This window comes from Equus quagga, chromosome 6 (genome assembly GCF_021613505.1).
Source record: "Equus quagga isolate Etosha38 chromosome 6, UCLA_HA_Equagga_1.0, whole genome shotgun sequence".
Classification (NCBI taxonomy): Eukaryota; Metazoa; Chordata; class Mammalia; order Perissodactyla; family Equidae; genus Equus; species Equus quagga.
This window is the reverse complement of record NC_060272.1, coordinates 117,895,738-117,914,716: the sequence shown is the minus strand read 5'-3', so window position 1 is coordinate 117,914,716 and position 18,979 is coordinate 117,895,738. Positions and strand designations below refer to the sequence as shown.

The 18,979-nt window shown below is 36.0% G+C and overlaps 1 protein-coding gene across 3 annotated transcripts in view; it reads right to left on the bottom strand.

The window, feature by feature from the left end:
- Nucleotides 1-3,088: 3,088 nt before the first annotated feature.
- The window catches only part of CNTLN (centlein), a 314,336-nt gene continuing 298,445 nt past the window's right edge, over nt 3,089-18,979 (bottom strand). For 2 of the 3 annotated variants that reach the window (XM_046664977.1, XM_046664979.1), the window contains exons 24-26: nt 15,922-16,107; nt 13,272-13,349; nt 3,089-3,784 (exon numbers count right to left, since the gene is read on the bottom strand). In XM_046664977.1, coding sequence (XP_046520933.1) covers nt 3,683-3,784; nt 13,272-13,349; nt 15,922-16,107 — 366 coding nt within the window. In that variant the 3' untranslated portion in view covers nt 3,089-3,682. Of the gene's footprint in view, nt 3,785-13,271; nt 13,350-15,921; nt 16,108-18,979 lie in introns of those variants that run through there. The other variant, XM_046664980.1, reaches the window with a different exon arrangement.

The window sequence follows — 18,979 nt, the reverse complement described above, 5'->3', positions numbered from 1 at the left end:
TTGTCTATTCCCTGAACAAAAGTTTTTAATTTTGATGAAGTCAAATTTACTAATTTTTCTTTGGTGCATCATGTTTTTGGTGTCATGTCTAGAAACTCTTCACCAAGTCTTGGATCCTGAAGAATTTGTCTCATGTTATCTTCTATATTTTACATTTAAATGTATGATCCATTTTGAGATAATTTGTGTCTAATATGTAACGTTTAGGTCAAGATTTTTTTTTTAACCTAGGGATTTCCAATTGCTTCTGCCCCATTTGCCGATAGGCTATACTGCCTCCATTGAACTTGTTTCAAACCTTTGTTTAAAATCAGTTGGGCATATTTTCTTGGGTGTATTTCTTTGTTCTCTATTCTGTTTCATTGGTCTATGTGTCTATCCCTCTGCCAACGCCACACACCCTTCATTAGTGTAGCTATATAATACGTCTTGGAATCGGGTAGAGTGATTTCTTCCATTTAAAAAATTAAAAACCATTTTTGTTCCTTTGCTTTTCCATACAGATTTTAGAAGAATCTTGTCTCCATCTTCAAAACAGTGTGATTTTGGCAGGAAGTGTGTTAAACCTATATATCAATTTGGAGACAATTGAGGTCTTGGCTATGTTGAGCATCCTAATCCATGCTCTCAGTGTATCTCCCCCTTTATTTAATCTTCCTTGATTTCTCTCATCAGCATTTGTAGTTTTCAGTCTACAAGTCTTGTACATGCTTTGTTAGACTTACACCTAAATATTTCTCTCCTTCCCTTTCAAGAAATTGTAAAGTGTGTTGTATTTTAAATTTTTGTTTCCACATATTACTCATTTACTAGTGTATAGAATTATAACTGATTTTAATATCTTGATCTTGTATCTTGAGACCTTGTTGAAGTCACTTATTAATTCTAGAAGGTTTTATTTTATTTATTTTTTTTGGAGAGAGCTTTACTTTTCCATTTTCAATCTGTATGCCTGCCTCCGGTCCCCATTTCTTGCCTTACTGTGCTGGCTAGAATTTTCAATATTATGTTGAGTAAGAGTGGTGAGATGGACATTCTTGCCTCGTTCATGACTTTAGGGTGGAATATTCCATCTTCCATCATTACGTATGTTAACTGTAGTCTTTTTGTAGATGTTCCTATCAAATTCAGGAAGTTCTTAGTTTTCTGAGCTTTTTTAATGCATGGGTATTGATTTTTTTTAAAATGCTTTTTCTAAAGTTTTATGATCATATGATATTTCTTCTTTAGCCTCTTAAAATGGTGGCTTACATTAACTTATTCTTGAATACGGAAACAGCCTTAGTCTTGTATCTTCTGACAAATATCCCTCACGAACATAGATATAAAAATTCTAAAGAGAATTTTAGCAAATTTTATTAGTTTTCTACTGCTGCAATCACAAGTTACCACAAACTTAGATTAAAACCACAAAAATTTATTCTCTTACAGTCCTGGAGGTGCAAAATCAGTTTCACTAGGCTAAAGTCAAGGCGTCAACAATGCTGGTTCTTTCTTGAGAACTCATTTCCCAGGAAGAATCCATTTGCCTTTCTCCAGGGCAGAATCCATTACCTTGCCTTTTCCGGTCTCCAGAGGCTGGCTGCATTCTTTGGTTTGCGGTCTTCTTCCTCCATACTTAAAACTATTGAGATAGCGTCTTCAAATTTCTCTGTCCCTCTGCTTCTGTGGTAGTATTGCGCTCTGACTCCTTTTGCCTCCTTCTTAAAAGGCATCAGGCCCAAACAGATAACCCAGCATAATCTCCCCACTCAAGATCCTTATTTCATCACATTTACAAAGTCCCTTTTGCCACATAAAGTAATAAATTCACAGGTTTCAAGGATTAAGAGGTGGACATCTTGAGGAGCCGTTTTTCAGCCTACCAAACTTCCTTTCTTTGTACTGTCTTTGGTTTTGGTATCAGGGTGATACTGTGCAGACTCATTTTTATCTTTGTAATAAAATTCTGCTGTGATGAGATATTACATTTTAAGCTTTGTAGTTTTTTTCTTACTGTTGCTTTCCTGTGAGTTGGGAATACTGTGATGGGTACTTAGCCTGGTAATTTTGGTATATATTGCATTCTTTTAGCATAGGTACAGTGTCATTGCATAATAAACATGATGCTTTGCCATCCAATTCAATACAAAAATAATCCACACTCCACTGTGCCTTACAAGGGTGACATCTGACAGCCACTTTCCTTTTCTTTTCTTGTTTTGACATGATGGGTATACACTGGCAATAAAAAAAATCGCAGTATGTTAGCACTTGTGGCACTTGAAATGCTGTTAGATTATAACCGTGTCACTGCGCTTTGTGGTATGCCAAGCAGGCATGCAAAGTGATGAGAGCAACACATATGGTGTTTGCTGCAACTGCTCACCACCTCCACTACTGCAGCGCAAAAGCAGCCGTAAACAATACGTAAATGAGCGAGCACCACTGTGTTCCAATAAAACTTTATTGATGGACACTAAAATTTGAATTTCATAAAACTTTCACATGCTACAAAATATTATTCTTCTTTTGATTTTTTTTTAACCATTTGATAATGTAAAGATCATTCTTGGTTTGTAGGCCACACAAAAACAGGTGGCAGGCCAGATTTGCCAATCTCTGCCTTAACCTCATGGGACCTATATTTTAAAGGGGGCGTCTAGGGGGAAGGAAATAACAAGAAAATAAATAAGTGAACAGGTAAAATAAGTTATTTTGTGTTATAAAGAAAATTAAATAGTACCATGGCCTCTGAGGGAATATGTAAGCTGAACCTGAATGATGAGAAGGAGACAGTTATGAGAAAAGTTGAGTACAGAGTATTCCGGGAAGAGAGAATAGCGAGGGCGTAGACTGGAGGCAGGCAGAAGTTTGGGGAATTAGAGGAACCACACAGTCAGGTGTGGCAGGAACATGGTGCAGGAGTGAAATGAGGCGGGGATGTTTGGGAATCTAAATAAGGATGACACTATAGTCAAGAATGTAATTAGTTGACCACAGTACGAGTCATGCTAGATCTAGTCTAATTTTACACACTGGGTTTGTGGTCCCCTGCTAATTTATATGACCACACAAAGAACTGTGAATTGAACAAAAGAGAAAGAGAGAAGGAGAATATGCTTTTATTTTTGCCGAATAGTTCTAGGAAAATACAGTATCACCTATATAATCCAGTATGTTGAGAACAGATACAGTTGGATCACACAAGTTACTTCATTAAATGTTCTTCCTTAAGTTATGATGCTTTATTTTATATTTGCTTACAACACAAATGTGTTGTTCATTGGATGATTTAAGGCCATTTATAGCAGTTTTATGTAAAAAGTCTAGTTTCTTTATAAAACTTCAAACATTAACTCCTCAGTTTACACTTCTTTCTTTTTATATTCAGACCAATTTGTGTGTGCTAAGCTTGTTCTAATTTTTCCTAATGCACTGGAAGGAAAATCATTTTTAAGTTTGCATTGATTTATGGCAATATTTGTATCCAACAATAAAACGCTACACTATTTCCTTTTAAATGGCTATGCACTTAATTAGTTTCACTTGTTCAGCAATTAATTAGTTTCAGACTTCTTATTTTGGTATTGAACCTGACTATTGATAGTTGGAGCAGATATTGTATCAGGATTGCAACACATGTTTTCCAATCACACCACATAAAAAGTTTTCACATTTGAAAAAAGTTCTCTATCGTATATCATCTAATATCTTTCATAATTGTGAAATATTCTTCAACTAGTTTCTTTTTTTCATTTATTTTCTCGAGTACTGCTTCTAGTAAATATGAGGCAAAAGGAAGCTGTAGAAGAAACACAGAAAAAAAGATTATTAAAACTCTATATTTTCTTCAGTTCAAAAACACATACTAAATATCATTAAACCATTAGAACTCAGCTATCTGCAACTTTGCACCCATGATGGTACCCTACTGGGTCTCTTTTCAACTGATCTTGCTGGTTAGTGCGGGTAATTTTGTCTTTTATAATAAAAATGATAAAAGAGCAGAAGCAAAATGAAAAAAGATAAACGCCTTATTGAACAATTCATGGTTTACTGACCATGTTAATGATGTAATCTGCAATACAAGCAGCTGGGCCATTTATCCTCAATCAGCTGATCAATAGCAGGTTACAGTCATCTCCAGGGCCCACAGCCCACAGAAGTCGTACTGTATGCTCATCACTCATGAAAGAATGAACGAGAACTATCAATCCACTTGTCTGTGCTACAGCCGAACATCTCAAGGGTTGTAGGGTAAAATTTCAGGGGAAAAAAATGGCAAAAGTATACCCATTGATTAAGTTGTTATAGAAACGTTTGTTTGGCATATCAAAGTGTAATACACATGTTGCAAACTGCTGAGTTGATGAAATGTAGAGTACATTTTTAAATTTCATAGTTTATATAACTTTTCTGGTAAAGTTTTATAGTTCCCTCTGCTTCACTGGGTTGCCTGTAGAACTCCAATTCATACAATACACTATGGGCTGTGAGTAAAAGGCAATCTGAAATGTTCCCCAATTACCTCCCATAGCCCTACCAACTTCCTTTTATCCTCCTCCCTAGCTGTTTGGTCTCAAATAAAAGGTTTATAATAATTAAGAAGTTGATTAAGTCATTTCTTGGAGTTGTCCTTTTGATTAACCAGGAAAAGACTACTTTTGTTTTCCTGAATATATTAATGAGAACACTTATCATGCCCAGTCCCCTTCTCTACAGAGCAGTAGCATCCGGCCCATTGTGGTGCTGGGATGAGCAGTGATAGCATTACTGGTCAGCACCGGACAAAGACAGCCTGATGCCCTATGTGCAAGCGGCTCAGGCGTGCTCAGCTAAGGTGAGTATAATTAGTGAACTAACCAGAATGGTTCTTTTCTGAATTTGAACTGGGGAAAACAGAACAGACTGGCCATTGGCAGGGAAACTACAGGCCAGACAGGCACAAACAGAAAGATTATGTAAGCCACGAAGGAGAACTAGAATTGCCTTGGATCCCATTAAGCAGCTTTCTAGTTTAGCTGCCTTCTCCCTAAGGCAGTCTGGGTCTACGCCAGGAGCTTCACACACTTGTCTTACTTGACACTCACCACTGAAGAAAGCACAAGATACCAAAATATCACATTTGTTCAGTTCTAAGATACAGTTGAATATGAGATACACACATTGACCTAAAAACAGCTTTCTCTGGGGAAAAAACCCTACCACTTAAATATACCCATACTGCATATGCATTCCGATTTCAGAAATGTGAAAATGTGAGGAAAACACATCTTAGAATCAAGGAGAAAGGACATGTTAGATTCCCCTATGAAAGATAATGATACTAACAGCAAATCTGTACTTTGACAAATTGCCCTTCTGGGGTGAGGAAAAGAGTTATAGTTGGCAAAACTACCAGTTTTACAAATTAGATAACTTAAATTCTCAGAGCATTAATATTAGATGTTAAAGAAATGCACGAGAAAATGACAAAACTATCAGGCGACTTTCTTTTGACTATGGCATGTGGTCTCGATACTATATGCATTCCTATCAAAGAGGCAGACGTGATGGAGAAGGAACTCTCATCTCTTTCTGGTAGAAACAAAAGCGGAGATGAGTGTTTAAAATGTCATTCTCCAGAGCTGTTCTAAGAAAAAAAGCGTTCTCTGATCAAATAGGTTTGGGAAACAAACCAAACTTTAAAAAGTGCCTTTATTTCAGGATCTCTTAGAGGCTTTAAGATGCTAACAGGCACTGTGTTTCTCAAGAGGGCAATCTAATACCTGTTTCTATATTCATTTGTCCATGCTTTTCTCATGGTCTGTTTATCATGTGGAACTATCAGGTGGCCATGGCACAGACTTTGGGAAATATGCAGGTTCTATAATTTCCTAAGTAATAATGTCACAGTACTTTTACCAGGCCACAATGTATTGACATTAATCATCTTATTTGCAAATTTCATTTCCAAGTTAAAACTCTAAACCTACTCATTATTTTGTGATCTGAACAATTTTCACCACCTCATGTACTTGGACATTTTGCTTGCCTTAAAAAGTCCATCTCAAAGAATTTCTCTTTCAGGAAGCCTGCAAGGTGGAACAAGAGGTCCATCTACTTACTGCTGACCACCCCCTTTATGGCTCCCAATAAAACGAAAAGCCCCACAGTTAAACACAAGTGTTTATCAATCCTGTTTTATCAGATTGTAAGCTTCCTTTAAGCTTTGTATAGAGGCTAACACATTATGGATTTCAAAAAGCAATTAATCTTTTTTTTTGCTGAGGAAGATTACCTCTGAGCTAATATCTGTGCCAATCGTCCTCCACTTTGTATGTGGGTCACTGCCACAGCATGGCTGATGAGTGGTGTAGGTCTGTGCCTGGGATCTGAACCCGAGAATCCAGGCCGCTGAAGCAGAGTGTGCTGAACTTAACCACTATGCCACAGCGCTGGCCTCAAAAACCAATCAATCTTTTAATCAAGATGCACAGTATGTGTACATCCATCTGCCCTTCTAGGTTCTTCTATTGTTTTCTACAAATAGGTCAGAAGAATATTATTATGTTTTTATATTAGACAAAAGTTCATAAATCTTACAAGTTAGTTGGAGATGTTTGTTTTAATTCAACTTTTCTATTTTTACTTTTTTACTTGTTATTTATTTATTTATTTATTTTTTAAAAGAATTTATTTTTCCTTCTTCTCCCCAAAGCCCCCCGGATACATAGTTGTATATTTTTAGTTGTGGGTCCTTCTGGTTGTGGCATGTGGGACACCACCTCAGCATGTCTTGATGAGTGGTGCTAGGCCCACACCCAGGATCCAAACTGGTGAAACCTTGGGCTGCTGGAGCTCAGAACATGAACTTAACCACTCAGCCATGGGGCCAGCCCCTATTTTCCTTTTTTATGAAGCAATTCCTACATTGTTTTTCTCTAAACCCAGTGCTCATTCTACTCGCTGTTTATAACTTGTAGCTCACTGGCGTGTAAATCTGGGTCTTCAAAGGAGCCTCTCAAAAATTATTTTTTTAATGTATAAGAACAAGTTGTAATTTTACAATATAAAATCAATGTAATTTTATAATAAAATAGTTAAGAATTGAAACAAACAGAAGAAGACTAAGGAAAAGTCAGAATTACAAACATTTCATAAAATATACTTGTTTTCAAATGAATACAATAACTTAAAGTAATTGTTAACCAAAAAATTTTAAGTAGATGTCCCTCTTACTTTAAAAATAGCTCTTTATTTATGGAGTAGACTCAACACATATTCAAATAATGAATGTACTAACAGCCTTGATTTTAAAAATAGCCTCTCTTACCAAGTTTACACTAATCATTTAGCCACCTTTTCTCATAGATTATACAGATAAAAATTTATGCTTAGTCTAGGATGAATTAACAAAAATTCTTGTTTTTTGAGAATGGTTAAGAATAGGATTTTTTAAGTTAACTGGCTGTTTTAATTAATAGAGCATTATCACATATCACACACAAATTATCACTAACTCTTAAATTTCATAAATTATAGTTAACCCGAAGACTAGATAGACATAATTAATCTACAATGATTTGAGAAGGCTCTTCAAAATCTTACAGTATCAAATGAACATCAATTCTCAGCATTCAGCTATAGGTTAGGAAGAGTTATGATGGAAACTATGCTTAAAATATGACATGCCCTGGAAAAATGCTTTAAAAATTCACAGGGTCTGCTTATTTGTTTGCCCTATTTTCTTAAACTGTGTAATGTTTTAAAAACGCTAAGAAGACTAGGAGACCTCAACTTTCTGCCACTTGGGAGCCCAGATTAAGTGCAAGTTTATTTCACACAGGCAGCTTAGAGTCAATTAACTTCTCTCTGGACGCGTTGTGGAGGGGGCTGAGGCTCCCCCCGAACTCCCTCCGATATAGAAAGCACAACCATCCTTTTACTGACAGGATTTTGGAGTTGCATTGAAGTGGCAACCTGACTGGCCAACAGCAAAGATCCTTGCTCACTTGCCCCGTCAAATACGTCTGAAACAACAAACCCAACAATTATGCTGCCTCGGGTTTCATCTCGGATGGTATGTGCCAGGGACTACAAAGTTCAGAAAGCCTGCATGATTTCTTTCTCTCTCGCATAAAAAGGGAGAAGTGATGCTCCTGGTTATGTCAGTGCAGTTACACCAGCTCGAACTCTTTGGCATGAAGGGAGAAATGGGTAAGTGAAGAGTTGATACTGCGTGAGGTTTCTTGGTATGGAAATTTAACTAGGGCATCTGTTCAAGTTAATTTTGTTCAATAAATTTCACAGTTTATATAATTTAACTATTTGTTCATTGTCCTCCATCCCCAGAAATGTAAGCTCCATGATGGCAGAGATTTTTGTGTCTTCTGTTCACTCTGTGCCCCCAAACTGGAAACAATCCCTGGCACCCTGTAGGCACCCAATACATGTTTTTCGAATGGATTCCAAAGCACAAGTTCAGTTTTATCTCCACTAATTCTTTCCATTGCCTTTATAAAGTCCCAAGTACAAAGGACTGTTTCTGGTATTATTAAGGCCTGAAAACAAAACTAAATGACCTTTCTTATAATTTTAATTTTGAGGATTAGAATGGGCAGAACAAATAAACTCTCTCTTAGACAGCAGAGTGTAAGTTGCTGAGTCCTTGTTTGGATATGTGAGGAGGTAATATCAATTAGAGTATAATAGAGGGACATCTATGTGCCAACTGAAAGGAAAAAGATTAAGTATAAAACAAAATAATTTGCCTCATTTCTTCATATTTGTGGTCCGTAGACAGAAATTAAAATTCAAACACATTTAAGGCAATTTGTGCTAATGATGGAGGACATAGCATATGTGATAGGAGAACTTTATTGAATTTAGTTTTAAATGTATTCTTTTTTTCTCTTTCAGTATGTCTCATATTAAGGAATTCATTTTTTAAATGGAGATCTAAGTTACATAACATAAAATTCACCATTTTAAAGTATATGTCATTGGTTTTTATTATATTCACAAGGTTGTGCAGCCGTCACCACTCTATAATTCCAGAAGGTTTTTATTACCTAAAAAGAACCCTTTACCCATTAGCAGCCACTCCCTATCTCCCTCCATCCTCTAGCAACTCCTGATTTATTTTCTGTCTTGATAGATCTGCCTATTCTGCATATTTCATATGAATGCACTCATACTATATGTAGCCTTTTGTGTATAACTTCTTTCACTTAGCATAAGGTTTACAAGTTCTTCCATGTTGTAGGACATAGCAGGACTTCATTCCTTTTTTATAGTCGAATAATATTCCTATGTATCCATATACCACATTTTGTTCATCCATTCATCAGCTGATGGACATTTGGGTTGCTTCCACTTTTGAGTTATTACGAATAATGCTGCTATGAACATTCATGTAGAAGTTTTTATAGGGACATAGGTTTTCATTTCTCTTGGGTATATACACGGGGGTGGAACTGCTGGATCATATAATCTCTATCTTTAACTTTTTGAGGAACTGCCATACTATTTTCCACACAGCGGCACCATTTTACATTCCCACTAGTGATATATGAGGGTTCCAATTTCTCCACGTCCTCACCAACATTTGTTATTGTCTGTCTTTTTAATTATAGCCCATCCTACTGGGTGTGAAGTACATATCTCATTTTGGCTTTTGGTTTGCATTTCCCTAGTGACTAGTGATGAGCATCCTTTCATGTGCTTATTGGCTATTTGTATATCTTGTTGTAGAAATGTCCATTCAAATCAGTTTATTTTCTTTTTGTTGTTGAGTTGTAAGAGTTTGAAATGTGTTCTTAAATGGTTAAATTTCACTGAGAAAAGCCAAACAGAAGGCTGGGTTGAATTAATGACAAATTGTGAATCCCTGAATATTGCTAATAAAACATACCTACTACATTTTCTGTCTTCATTGTTGACATCTCCCTCCTACCAAATATGATCTATCTCTTTTGATCCCTAAAATTCTTTCTCATCATGTAAGTTATTAAACTCACCCATCTTTGGTTTCTGCTTTCTGACCCCTTCATCTAATTTCATTACTGTCATCAATTCAGTCACTCTAACGTCAATCACATCTATCTCATCCTTTCTATTTCCATGGCTAGGGCACATCCAGGCCCTCACTGCCCTTTGCCTAGACTACCTTCTGGCTCCCAGTCTCTTCTCCCTTCAAACCATCCTGTATACTGATCTCAGGTATCGGCACAACTCTGATTATACCCCTTTCCTTCTCAAAAGCTTTTACAGTTTGTTCCTAGCCTACCTTTCCTAGCTCTGTTTTTTCTCCCACTCCTTAAACTACAGAAAACCAATTTTGGGGGGTTCTCCCATTCTATTATAACCATTAATGTGCCTGTTTGTCTCTGCTATAAATTTTAAGTTTTTTAAAACATATTAATGCAAAAAGAGAAACTAATACAAGTAAAAATGTTTAAAGAAATTAAAAGCCAGCTATGCCATAAAAAAATGGGAGTAGATTTTTTTCAGTGTGATTCTCATTTCTAGAAATCTAGGGGGCAAAGGTTAGGTGCAGATAAAGATCAAATATATAAAATTACCAATTTCATCAGGACTACTTGAAATAATGAGGACACATTTGCATCCTGTATTAAATATGGATAAGTTAGGGTTTTAGACCTTTTAGTTCTCATGCATTTCTGGCTAACAGGAACAGTAGGTATTATATTATTGTGCAGTCTCATATTGCCACATGGTCAAACAGCTTTTTATTTTGTGGTAAATATTTTACCAATACAAATTTTCATTAAATGAATGCAAAAAAAATTTCTGTAACAGAAGACAATTCTGTGGCCTAATCCTTAAAAAAGAGATAAAACCAGAAGGCCAGATTAACTCCTATAATCTCAGAATTCCATTACATACAGCACCCAACAAAGAGGGCGAACATAAAAGGGACGTTTTCCTATAATTTTATCTTCAAAATATTTTAATAATCAAATATCAATATTGAATTAATTAGCATTTTTTAGGGAATGCACACAATTGTTCCACAACTTGAAGATCACGTAACCTCAGATACATGGAGCTGTAGGCCATAAACTAAACAAAATGTACGAATGAACATATTTACACTCTTGTCCACACAATCCTGTGAGGAGAACTTAGACTCTAAAAAAATTTGTGGACAAAGAAAACCTTTTCTAAAATTCAGGAGAAATATAATTGCTGGAATTGAGAGAGAAGAAACGTAGACTAGAAAAAAAAAGATGTTTTCTATTTTATAGATTGTTCTCTTGGGTGCAATTATAAAGCGACATTTAGTTCAACCAATGAAGTCCTTATTTTTTTTTCCACAAAATTCAAAGACATCAGCAAAACCACCTATGTCAGTAATAAAAATAAAAAGTCTTTGACTTTTTAAATGTTATCATACTGTCACCGTGGAATAAAATTAGCTTGAAAAATGATCTAAAGGCGCAGGATGCAGTTCATTATGTATAACAGCAACAGCAGCGGTTTCCACGTGTTCACAAAGGCTGCTCCATTAAATTTACCTCCAGTCAATAATTAGGAGTCCACAAATAAACCCGGGCAATTAAATCAATACTACTGGGCAATTATATCCCAGAGTCTAGGCTCAGTGGCACAAAAAGGCTCTATGTCAAACTGCAGCATGAAGCGGTCTAACGCCACTTTCAACAGGATTCTTTTACACTCACTTGACAAAATAAGCATACATCCAGATAATGTATAATGTGTGTCTGTACGTCTACATGTGTTAGTCAAAAATCAGGTCTGGTGCCAGTATGGCTTCAGCAAAATTTAATAAAGATTTGTACATTTTGATTTACTATTTTTATGTTCATAATTGGTGATATAATTTCCACCTTAAAGGGTCATATTTACAAGTTGAATACTAAAAAAATTCATTAAAAAGTTTATTTTTATCATTTCCAAGCTGAAAAAAGTAACCCATAACAATCATTGCTGAACTCCTTTGATGTGCCGGGCACTGGGCTGATGCTGGGCACACAACACAACTGAGAAACAGCCTTTCTTCTCAAAAGTGAGTTGTCACTGTGGAAGCCTTCGTCCAGCACCTGCATGTCTACACTTAAACAACTGTGAGCCGGAGATTGTCCATCGCCTTCTATTACTATAGAAGTGATTCGGATAATGTTCCAGAGATACATAAAATGCATACAAGAAGATAAGTAGGTCATATGTTATTTACCTATTCTTGACTTTTTCAAAAGCACAGATACTGCTATTTGTTAAATAATTGCCTCTAATATCAGCTTTTACTTTTAATCTTTACATAGAAGCATTTACAATGACTTGCTAAAAATCACAGGACAATAAAAATTTTTTTTTTTGCTATTTTGAGAAATATGTTTTAGCTCTTTTTATTCCGGTTTAATTTAAAACCAGACAATTAGGTTGAGCAAAAAGAACTATAATAAAAAAGTTTTAGAATACATTACATGCTGTCAGAGATGTCAAAACACAAGCTGGCTATGACTAGAAAAGCAGAGCGCTCACCTGCCAATAAACTGCCCTTGATCACTTACAAGAGGGGCACATCCCAGCAGACTATGTGTGTATTAAAAAAATACTTGAAAGGGAAGAAAAAGTACCACACAGGTCACAGCAGCAGTCTCAATAGACCCCTCAGGGATTTCAACTCGTCTTGGCCTTGTCATCCTCTATGCAGCTTTCCACTCGGCCCAGAAAATGTCGATAGGAAAATGTTTGAGGGGCCTCTGGTGGAAATTTTTTCATTCTTTCTGCATTGACAGGATGCCAAATCAATATTTACTTCCCACTAACAAGCTGCTCGAGGTCTCAGTAGAAAATATTGTAGAGAATGCGGGAAGACACAGTAATAAACAGCTGTCTGGCTGTGAGGAAAACATGAATTGACTGGAAACAGGTCCATAGTAAAAGGTCACTGAAACCCATGAACTCCTCAGGTGTCCATATCAACTACTAACTTTAAAAACACATAATAAAGAATCTCTTTTCCTAAGAGGGCTGAGAGAATGGATCCTGTTCAGTCTAGCAAGCATAGAGGTTGACTCAATAATTTAATTAATGCATTTGCTAAGGTCCATGTTGGCCCTTTCCCAAGGCATTTGTTTCATTTGTTAAGTCCAAAAGAACAAATAGAGGGTTAACTTTCCTGTCTACCTATTGGAATTCTTCTTTACCTAACAGAAATAAGTAAGGTGTGTTTACAAGAAGTTAGACATCTAGGAAAAATGTAAGGCTTCGAATTTTTATCTGCAAGTTTTAATATATGCAGTAGAAAAATGAAATACCTGTCCTTCAAGAAGTTTCTGAATGTACAACAGCCATTCCTTGTCGTTCTCAGCATCCATCTTTGTCCTTTCAATTTCCTAAAGGAAGAAAATAAAAACACGGGTGGGAATTGCATTTATATGAACTTGATGATACTATTAGCTACTGAATAAATGTAAAGCGATCTTGGTAGAACTGGATTCAACAAAGAGCAGCCTGTCCTTTCAAAGTAGAGAATATTCAAATCCATGCTCTTTAATATTTAATTTATGCATATTTGCATACATACACGTGGAAGATAAAGCTAAAATTCTATATTTTGCGATATAATTCAAGAATATTTTATTTCTTCCTCCACAGTGGAGCTCAAGGTAGGGACTGAGGTGGAGATGAAAGTGATTAAAATAAAGTGAAAATAAGGTGGAGTTGTAGAAAAGGATCATTTAAGTGACTGTCGTAAGATATAAAACCGTATACTCAAAAATCTGAGTTGTCAATAGATAACTAAGGGGTAAGTGTTACAATTACAAACAAAATAGGACATGGTGTGGCTCTGGTGTATCCAAGCACTTGCTTATTTGAAATATCCAATAACTAACTGACAGGCAAAGGACACTCCAACTTAAAGTGTTGTAAGTCACTAAATATTTTCAGTCCATCAATTATCAAGGCAAAATATTCTGAAAGTACAATGTATTCACATGAGCAGTTGATTATTCAGTTAAAATCGTGATCCAGTTTACAAAAAAAATGGACTTTTCAAAAAGGGAAGGGTTTGGGAAACTACTACTTGTTGAAATTTACTGTATGCCAGGTATCAGGCGAGGCACTTCACCTAGGCTATCACAGTTTTTTACATGAATTTACTAGAGGTCACTGTAGTTTAAAGAATATAGGTCAGGTGGGTTGGGCTCTGCTTGGACAAATCACTCAACTCTTTAGAGCGCTGAAAGATGCAGGGATCAGTCGAAATAAGCTCTGGTCTATAGTTAAATCTAGTAAATACATCAAGGGACACGGATCCTTCTCAGAACAGTGTGTTTCTGCTGGAGCTCTTTTCCTTCAGGAGGACTTCCATTTAAGGTGGTGTGGTGCGCATAGTGTATTGCAGTGTTGTGTACTCTGGCTCCAGACTGCACCTGCCCAGAGGCCCAGGTACCATTTCTTCACAGAAGTGAGCCATCTACTCTAAGGGACTATTAGAGATCCTTTTCTAATTCATATACTCAAAGGGGACAACTTTTTCTAGTTTGTCCATTTAGAGGGGGTGTTTTTTTCTAATTTGTAAGCCGAAAGAGGGCATCTTTTGAGACCGCACAAAGGCGGTGGCCCTGTCTTCCAGAATATGTATCTGTGTTTGTGTACACACATTGACACACAAACTCACATGCATACATACATACACACGTGAGGAATTTTGCTAAATTTGCTTGTTTTAAACTCTTAGGCAACAGAGGAGGACTCAACCTTAATTTTTTGTTGGGTTTCTCATCGTCAATCAACAAATTTTGTGATTTTTGTAATTAATCTGTCTCCTCCTAAAATTAAATGCCTAGAATAAGATATAGTTAACACTCCTGCCAGAGACAGTATTATTTCCTGGGTGTCTCATATTTGATGCTATATTTGATAATGTTCTTGTACTTCAACGTTCAGAATTCAGTAGAGAGTCACGGACATTGTGGCATAGTTGCTGGAAATAGGAAACTGATAATTTCCTATCCTATTCACCCAAAGGATGACAACAGTCTCAGCAGGATTCCTTTGACCTCTTTTCTAAGAATTCTTGGCAGTTTAAAAACCTTAGCAAGCTGTAGATCTGTTCTACTCCAGAAGTTCTTTGAGAAGCTGATGGCGGGGAGAGGGGGTGGTGTGGCTGGAGGATGTTCTCATATAAATATTTAAGTCTATCATTTAATTCACTGAGCAAATATTTATTGAGAAGCTACTGGTGCCATCATCTCTTTAACATTTCCAAACAATAAAAGATCTCATATTCATGTATTAAAGTTCAGAGACAACAGTAGAACAGGATTGAGTATCCTCCACAGGCGGCACAGAAGACTGTGGAGAGCGTGAGATTCCGCTGCTGACGAGGTAATAACTAAGCCAAAAATGCAGTGCCGTCCCCTGGAGGTACCCACACCTGTATGCACATAAGTTCACTCACACAGGACTATTTCACCCAATGTAAAGCAATAAATATATTCTTCTTTAACTTGATCAACAATACTTTTGAATTCAGCTAGGAAAGCAATAGATTTACTTCTTTTAAAAATCTCACAGAGGAGGAGTAATCCTCAAGTCAATGACCAAGCTAACTAAATCCACTCAAACTGGCTTAATAAAAAATATTAGTTTACAAGATATATGATTAACTAAATTAAAAGAAAATAGAGGAGACAGGAAAGGATAACTGAATGAATAACAAACAAGCAGTTCTAAAGGTTATATGTACTGGCTTATCTCTATATCACACAGTTAAACTTCTCAAGTTTTTTTGAGTTGGTTAATACTCTTGATAAATCTTTCACTGGCGCATTATTAATCTTAACCTTATTAATATTGTCTTAAAGATGAAATTCTAAGAATTATAAAACAAATTTAAACATGTACTTAAATTCAATGTGTAAAAAAGCCCTTTATAAATAAATATTTAAATGATCTTACCACTTCATCTTCCGTGTCCAATATTTCCTCTAGATCTGACTGTGAAATGTTCAGGATAGAAGCTGCCAAGGTCTGGGCTTTATGGGTTGATGTTTTATAAGCGTCCCTGTTTTTCCGCATTTTTTTAAGCTCTCTGATATGTCGCCTTATCGAATGGACATCAGTTTGTAACTCTTTGACCAAAGCCTGCAATATATTGGAAAGAATGTAGGCTCATATGGAAGTCATAAATGAAGATAAAGCAGTCATAACATAAAAATGTGAAGATACTACCAAATCATTTTTTATTAGGATTACTCTGATTTTACTTATTTTGGAACATAATGGATTGCTCTTATCATCAGTACGTAACAAAAGCTCTTTTAATTAACCATTTAAGCAATTTGCTGGATTAACCAGAACTCTCCAATCCCTCCTTCAGATTCACCAACTGATATCTTGGTTGATGAATGCCTGCAGCAGAGCACAGCTACTCCCACCAGCTGAGCTGATGCCAATTCTCAGTCTTATTTATTTCTAAATGTGTGATATTAGTTGTAACATGTTAGTTACATAATTATTTATTACATAAACTGATAAAATACAACTGCATAAAGAGAATTGTTTATATTTTATTAAAACTGAATTAGAAATGCTTTGAAAGGACTTGATAAAGAGAAGTTGAGCAGAAGTAAAATTAAATTACGTGTGGGCAAGACAATACTACAGGATTGAAAAAAATCATAAAAATCTAGGATTGCTTCACAAGAGTCTATGTTCTCCCTTTGAGAAATTAATAAATGCTAGCCCATACCATGCCTATGGGTGCATAAGAAAAGGACAGCCCTTCCTCTGGATGAACAGAGCTCTGAGCCTCGGTGCCTGGCTTTGTGAGGTGACAGCAGGCTGGCCAGAGGTTTGGGCTGTTTTCAATCTTTTGCCAGCTAAAGCAACATTGCAATAAATAATGGTGTTCATATATACATTTGTGTCCCTAGGATATATCCCTAGAATTGCAATTGCTGCACCAAAGGGTGTGTATTACTGTAATTTTGAAAGCCGTTACTTAATTCTCCCCCTCTCCAAGACAGTACCAAGTTACACCTCCACGAAGAATATACGAAAGTACTTGTTTCTCCATACCATTAGCAAAACACCAATCTGGTATCTCAGTGTAGTTTATCTTTTCACTGTATTTTTAAGTTTCATTTCTCTTATTAAAAACAAAGTCAAGCATCAGCCTTAAGAGGCAATTATATTTCTTTAGTAATTTTTTTCTATTTTTATTAGTGATTTATAGGAGCTCTTTATATATTAGGGAAATTATATTTGTCTGTTGTATACTTTTAAATTTTTCATACTTTGTATTTTTCTTTTTTATTTAGGTAACATTGATTTACAACATTGCATAAATTTCACGTGTACATCATTATATTTCACCTTTTGTGTAGACTACATCGTATTTGCCACCAAATGTCTAGTTGCCATCCATCACTGTACATATGTGCCCTTTTACCCCTTTCACCCTCCTCCCACCTGCTTCCTCTCTGGTAACCACCAATCTATTCTCTGTATCTATGTGTTTGTTTATCTTCCACATATGAGTGAAATGATACACTATTTGTCTTTTTCTGTCTGACTTTGCTTAGCATAATACCCTCAAGCCCTCAAGGACCATTCATGATTTCATCTTTTTTTATGGCTGAGTAGTAGTTCATTGTGTATATGTGTGTATGTATGTGTATACCACATCTTTATCGTTTCATCTATTGATGGGAACTTAGGTTGTTCCCAAGTCTTGGCTATTGTGAATAAAGTTGCAATGAACAGAGAGGTACATGTATCTTTTTGAATTAGTGTTTTTGTAATCTTGGATGAATAACCAGAAGTGGAATAGCTGGATCATATGGTAGTTCTGTTTTTAATTTTTTGAGGAATCTCATACGGTTTTCCATAGTGGCTGCACTAATTTACATTCCCACCAGCAGTGTATAAGGGTTTCCTTTCCTTCACATCCTCTCCAACACTTGCTATTTCTTGTCTTTTTAATAATAGCCATTCTGATGGGTATGAGGTGATATCTCATTGGGTTTTGATTTGTATTTCCCTAATAATTAGTGATGTTAAACATTTTTTCATGTGCCTGCTGGCCGTCTGTATATCTTTGGAAAAATGTCTGTTCAGATCCTTTGACCATTTTTTAATTAAGTTGTTTTATTGTTGTTGAGTTGTTATGAGTTTTTCATATATTTTGGATATTAACCCCTTATTGGAGATATAATTTGCAAACATCTTCTCCTAATTGGTAGGTTGTCTTTTTGTTTTGTTGATGCTTTCCCTTGTCATGCAGAAGCTTTTTAGTTTGATGTACTCTCATTTGTGATTTTTCCTTTTGTTTCCCTTGCCTGAGTAGACATAGTATTCGAAGAGATACTGCTAAGACCGATGTTAAAGAGCGTATTCCTTATGTTTTCCTCCAAGAGTTTTATGGTTTCAGGTCTTAATTCAAGTCTTTAATCCATTTTGAGTTGACTTTTGTGCATGGTATAAGATAGTGGTCTACTTTCATTCTTTTGCATGTGGCTGTCCAGTTTTCCCAACACCATTTATTGAAGAGACTTTCCTTTCTCCATTGTATGTTCTTGGCTCCTTGATAATTAGCTGTCCATTGATATGGGGTTTATTTCTGGGCTTTCAATTCTGTCCCACTGATCTGTGTCTGTTTCTGTGCCAGTACCATGCTGTTTTGATTACTATAGCTTTGTAGCATATTTTGAAATCAGGGAGTGTGATACTGCCAGCTTTGTTCTTTTTTCTCAAGATTCCTTTGGCTACTTGGGGTTTTTTGTTGTTCCATACAAATTTTAGGATTGCTTGTTTTATTTCAACGAAAAATGTCATTGGCTTCTTTGAACATTTCTTGTAAGGCAGGTCTAGTAGTGGTGAACTCCCTCAGCTTTTGTTTGTCTGGGAAATCCTTTATTTCTCTCTCATTTCTGAAAGACAACTTTGCTCAATAGAGTATTCGTGGCTGACAGTTTTTATCTTTTTATCAGTTTTGAATGTATCTTTCCACTCT